Source organism: Chinchilla lanigera, unplaced genomic scaffold, assembly GCF_000276665.1.
Source record: "Chinchilla lanigera isolate Chin_1 unplaced genomic scaffold, ChiLan1.0 scaffold00002, whole genome shotgun sequence".
NCBI lineage: Eukaryota > Metazoa > Chordata > Mammalia > Rodentia > Chinchillidae > Chinchilla > Chinchilla lanigera.
Window position 1 is genome coordinate 33663414 of NW_004955403.1, and position 6507 is coordinate 33669920.

Consider the following 6507-nt stretch of genomic DNA (forward strand, 5'->3'; position numbering starts at 1 on the left):
TTTAACTTCTGAGCTTCATTCCTTCACTTATAGGGATAATGATAACTGATATATGAAACACATGCAAACAAACAGCGTTTATAGAGGCTTGAAGTGTAGCCGACTTATTCTTCTGATTAAATACAGATTTTAAGACTTTGAAACCAGATAGTAATAGTTAACATTTATATTACCTTGACTGTGTGCCAGGAACTTTATGTAAGCACTTTATGTATGTTAACTCATTTAATCCTAATAATAACCCTATAAAATAGGCACTTTTATTTCCCCCACTTCACTATTAAGCAAACTGGGAAAGAGGTTAAATAACTCATCCAAGGTCATATGGGACCTTGCAGTGAAACAGGAATTTGATAGTCAGAATTTGGAGTCCACATTATTCTAGCGCTTCAGATGAGCAAACTAACTATTCCATTATAAAAATTAAGACTTGTACCTCTGCTCAGATATAGGCCCTCCAGGTCTCATTCACTCAGAAAATTAAAATATATCCACCTAAATTGTGAGCATTTCAAAAGTCTTACAAATGAGGACTGCAAAGCAATTATCAAATCTAAGAAATAGTCCTTCCTTTCATCTCTCAATTCTAGGAACTATAGTCCCCAGAACCATTCAAACTTTTGTCCATTTTCTTAATATAGATTGTTTCTAATGGGGGCCAGGAATATAGCTCAGTGGTGTAAGTGCCTGCCTGGCAAGTGCAAGGTCCTCAGTTCGATTCCTGGTACCAAAAAAAAAAATTGATTAAGGTTGTTTCCAATGAAAATTTCATAGCGTTTAAATTTTTTGAAGTGCTTTCGTGTGGAGTAAGTTTAACACACCTTAACTATTACCCTACTGGGTATCTGGCCCTGGTAGGCCCCTGTTACATTTTCCATTCAGTGACAGGATTTTTTTTTCAATTGCATTTTGTCTAGAAATGATACATATTCTAAGATCTCTGAGTGAACATCTTAGGTAATAAGTGAGTCCCCATTCCATTCTGGTGATAGGTCACTCTTCAGATTTCTTAGCCTGCCACTACAACAGCTAAGATTGGAAAGACATGAGTGGACATCTCAGCTGAAAGGTTTTCAAGTCAACACAGCCACTTACTTGAATCTGTGAGCGGCAATATCTTTTCTTGGGGATGGTGTGTTTTATACAACCAGGTCCTACAGATTGCTTCCAATTTCATTTTGGTAGGCTTCCCTTTTCTTTGCTTGGCTCTACTCACTTGATCTGTTGAGTTGTAAAGAATTTTGATTTAAAGACATTTTTGCTTTCACTAGGCAATTATATAGAATACACTGACCAGAAAGATAGATGTTTGCTGAGGTTATGTTTTATAAGTAGGTAAGTGGCTTTAAAAAAACTATTATATATAAGTACGAAAAGTACTGTAAGAAGAAACCTTTATGTTTCTTTCCTACAGACATGTAAATTCCAAATATTCAAACACCACAAGAATTCTAACCAACACTCAAGCACATAGTCAACTAAAATCTTTGGTTTATAATATTTTAGTTATTCATAGGCAATCTTAAAAAATAAATCTTCAAAATGTGCAGTTAGATTTGCAAATGATTACAATTACTAAAAAAAAACCCATGGATTAAAATACAATATTTTATTTTTTCTCACCTAAAAAACAAGCAACCCAGAATTAAGATATACATAAACTTCTCAAATTTACCCTAATAAAATTTTGAATATTATACAATTTCTACAGAAACATACAGTGTATCAAAATCTGCATAAATCAAACTTATAAAATGTGTAGAAATGCATAGTGATATTATCAACTTACAAAGCAAGGATATGGGAATTATTTCCAAAGCAGCCTACAGTAGAAAATAGTCATTATGGCAGCAGCTTCTGATGTTTTTCATGTTTGGTCAGGTTTCTGATTTCAATATATAGAATCATGTTCACAGAATATTTTAACAAATTGCACACAAACACACAAAAACCCATTTAATTTGCCCATAAAATTACATGCACAGTTCATGTGCCACCTTCCTTAGGCTTATGCATAGATAACAAGGTTATAATCCATTTAACATGGAAAATGGTACCTATCTGCAAAACACAAAAGTAAAGTACCAATTGTTTCTTTTTTATAGCTGATTTATTTGTAATTATAGAAGCATATAAATGTATTTCTTTTTAAATATCCCGAAAGATGAGCAAATGTTAAAATGACTGATCACAGATGAGTAGCAAAATACAAATTGGCAATTCAAAATTATAAATAAAACTCTGTTGAGGATGTTTAACTTTTACTCTCTAAATTTAAGAACTAAGCTTGGAAGAAATAAATTGGAGGCTTGTCTTTTAAACAAATGTAGGGTTTTTTTTTCCTTTTTCTTTTTTAGCTTTAATCAAAAATACTTTCCTCCGGCAGTAGTTTGTAAATTCCTTTCACTATAATGACACCATGATTATAAGATAAAAATGCTTACTTACCATTCCCTACCTTGTTATATTTTTTAAGCACTCAACTTAAGCATTTTAATATCTGGGCTAATAAAAGACTATTTAGAAATTAAAATCAAATGGACCATTTGCAATATTTGGTTCTCCTATACTAGGTATTGTATTAATAAATGTTTGAATCCAAACAAATGTTTTCACTGGAAAAATACTAATAATATGTTTCCTAAGAAGAAATTAAGAAAAACTAGAGAATATACACCTAACAAAATAGTTCACATTTGTTAATGAGCTGTATTATTAAACAGTCACTTTCTTAACTTTAAGAAATGTGCATGGAATTACATTTGCATGAAGGTAATATGAAACAGCAATTCACTCTTTGTTTCCTAGGTTGCACAGCTTAGGCTGTAATGCACCAGAGTTTTGTAAGGCTTAATTTAACAAGGGCTTGGAAATTCTTAGCTTAGGACAAATCTTTGCTGTGTTTAGAAGTGGTGGTGTGTTGTTTTTGTTCGCCTCCCTTTGAAATTTCAACACAGAGAATTATTTACAGTTTTTTGTTTATTTGTTTTTATACTGATAGGTACTAGGGAATCCCAAATGTATGTGGACAGTTTTTTTTTTTCTTTAGCTGAAAGGCTCTTGCTATCCTAAGAGTTGGTAGGGCAGATGGCATCGAGAACACCAGTAGGTAAGAAAGTTAATGCCACACCATCTTCAAACCCTATGGAATAGCCTTGAGATGTTCCATATTGTCATTTCTTGCTTAAACTTCATACCAAATGGCAGCACGGAAATCCATTTCTGAGTGCTGTGAGTACTTCCCATACAGGTGACAATTCATCATTATCAGCCTATAAATTTCACCAAAAGCTCTTGAAAAAATACCACGAAATGAAAGAGGCACTAAATGTGTCATTGAAATTCACCTTTCAAAAAAGCAGCATGACTGTGAAGGAAGGCCACCTTGGCTAATAACCTGTGGCAGTGCTTCAAAAAGATGTAAAATTAAATAAAGACACAACAGGTTGATAATCACCAAGTTATATATGAAAGTCTGGTTACTCCAACCTTTTTTCAAGTGTGTTAAAAAAACAACAACAACAAAAAAAAACTGCCTTTCAGACCCCTGAGTGTAATCCCAAAGAAGACAACATGCTTTTAACTCTGTTCTACCAAAGCAGAGTTAAAGGCATAAATTACCAACATCATCTTGAAACAAAAACAAAAAAGATGTAAACATCTACAACGTTTAAGGTAAAAGCAGTTTTGTAAACAGTAACTGCATATGATAATGTTATTGTAAAATCACAGTTTATCAATGTCCTTTGAACTGATCAGGAGGTTCCAGGTTGGGAGCTGTACAGAGTTAATGATAATTGTTGCAGCAGGTTTCAGGCGGTTTTCAGTCCTGTATAAATTTGTCAGTAGGTAGATTATTCGTTTCTTTCTAAACACTGTGGATGTTATTCATTTCCCACTTTTGAGTCATTTTATTGGAGTCGCAATTGGAGATGAACACTTGGTGCAGGACCTCTGAGCGATCTAAGCACTTCCCTGAGGGAATGTGAGTAAATCTGTGCAGGTTCTAAAAAACAGTAAGGAAAGATAAGTTACAATTTGGACTCTTTTGACATCACTGACATTAGAGTCATTGCCTGGCTTTCAAAAGATAATTCAAGCAAATTCAGCAAGCTCATATCCGCTAATACCGCAGATTATCAGTCTATCTGGTTCTTTTACTGTTGAGTCCTGACATACTGCTGCACATCAAACTGAATGTATATAAGCCTAACTTCGTTTTCTTCCCCTCTGAACATACTTCTCTGGTTCATATGGTGGCTACGACAATGTTAGCTTTCCAGTCCTCAGGAAATAATGCACTTTCCTTTATTCATTCCTATTATACCAGTTACTGAGGGTGATACTTACAATGTCTCCAGTTTATATTCCTTCCTTCCCGTCTCCACTGAAGATACCCTAGTTCTCATGATATTTCTTTAATATAGCTCAGAATTCCTCAAAGCGTGGTCATCAGACTATCCAAGCCTGGGTCTATAAGGCTAATACTATTTTCAGAATACAAAGAATTCATTTATGTTTTCACTGGATTGGCAGTTATGCTGATGGGATGAAAGAATGGTGAGTAGAACTGATGAAGCCTTACCATGAATCCAGCAGTGACACCAAACTCTGCTAGTAGTCATACTCTTCACTGCCACATAACTCATACTTAAAAAAGCAAATACTGGCCAGCTGTGGCAGTGCAGACCTATCATCTCTGCACTCTGAGAGGCTCAGGCAGGAGAATGGCAAGTTCAAGCCAAGCCCAGGCAGTTTAACAACTTAGTGAGGCCCTGTCTCTAAAAAATAAAAAGGGTCTAGAGATGTAGCTCAGTTTGAAGGCCCTCAGTTCAATCTCCAGTACCACTTATGGATGTCCTTGATGAAGCAGCTAAAGCTTATTAATTTTACTAAAATTTGACCTGAGTATGCACTTAAAAAGTACCTTCTGAGATGAAATGGTAAGGATGGATCAAGTATTTCTACACAGTGCAGTACAATGGTATCTTGAGAAAAAGCACTTGTACAATTAATTGCCTGGAGGGATGAACTAGCCGCTTTTTTCATGAAATGTCATTTTTACTTCAAGGAGCAATCAGCAAATACAGTTATTCTACCTTGAACCTGAATAACAGACATTTTTTTGAAAATGAGGTGAGCCTGGCACTTTTAGAAACAAAACAAAAAACCTGCCAGTTTTCTTACCACTGATAAAATCTTAATATTCAAGCAAAAATTGGAGTTTGGAAAATGCATTTCTATCGCTGTACTAGTTTCACATTTAAAGAGTTTTCTGATGAAATGAGTAGTTTATTTGTGATATTTTATTATTATACAATGAAATATGCCAACATTTGGAAGAGCTATATAATTTAGTGAACAATATTTTCTGAATGAGCATGTAAAAACACAATCAAAATTTTAACCAAAGTGTAGGACAGGCTAAAAGTTTTTACTGTTTAGGACAAAATGTTCACCAGTAGGGCTTCAGATTCTATACTGTAAATAATTTTTAAGAAAGTGTGACACTGAATTGTGTAATTTCAAAGAATAGTCACAATTTTCTGAAAAAGCTCTTCAATTACCTTCTCTTCTAACTAGAAGTTTGTTTGGGGCTAGATATTTTATAAATGAGAACTAAAAAGACAGTATAAGACTCAATGAAGGCTCACTATAAATCCAGCTGCCTGTTATACCAAACTACAGAATGATTTTTGAAAGTACAGAACAATGCTGTTTTTCTACTTTTTGTGGGAAAATAGTTATTTTTCATTAAAATGTTATTTACATTAACATGTGATTAGTGTTGTTACTTTTTCATGACAAAATTTTATAAATTTCTCAGATTTAATTTCTAGTTGCAGAAATATTATTAGTAATAACCTATATAAAAAAAACCTGTCTGGGGAAAGTTCTAATAATTTTGAAGAATGTAACTGGACATGATGGCACTTGCCTGTAATCCCAGCACTTGGGAGGCTGAGGCAGGAGGATTGCTGCAAGTTCGAGGCCCGTCTGGGCTACATGATGATTTCAAAGCTAGCCTCAACTACATAGTGAGACCTTGTCTCAAAAAAGAAGAAGAAGAAGAAGAAATTTGTAACTGACATGTATTTTCTACTTCTTGGTGATTATCTAGGAAAGATGTAACTGGGAATATTAAGCTGGGCCATAATATCATTACTCCATAGCAAACAAGCCTAACAGATGGGATATTGTAAAAACATTAGATAAGTAAACTTGAGGGTTGCCAGCTTCTTTCAGTTTAGAAAAGTTTTCTCAATATTTTATTTCATAATAAATTGATTTATTTTAGCCAAAATCTAGACTTTGAAAATTCTACACAACCCATTAATATTGAATCCCCAACTTGCCACAGAACTTTAAATACACACAGATGAAATAGAAAAACTGGCCCAGCAATGCCACACCAATAAACCTGACCTTTGGGCTGGGGATTTAGCTCAGCGGCAAAAGCGCCTGCCTGGCAAGCGCAAGGTCGTGAGTTCGGTTCCCAGTACCGGA

At 34.5% G+C, this 6507-nt stretch overlaps 1 protein-coding gene across 2 annotated transcripts in view; it reads right to left on the reverse strand.

Moving 5' to 3' along the window:
* Window positions 1-1590: 1590 nt before the first annotated feature.
* The window catches only part of Galnt7 (polypeptide N-acetylgalactosaminyltransferase 7), a 64888-nt gene continuing 59971 nt past the window's right edge, over window positions 1591-6507 (reverse strand). For both annotated transcript variants that reach the window (XM_013513313.1, XM_013513311.1), the window contains exon 11: window positions 1591-4006. In XM_013513313.1, the coding sequence (XP_013368767.1) occupies window positions 3869-4006 (138 nt within the window). In that variant the 3' untranslated portion in view covers window positions 1591-3868. The remainder of the gene's footprint in view (window positions 4007-6507) is intronic.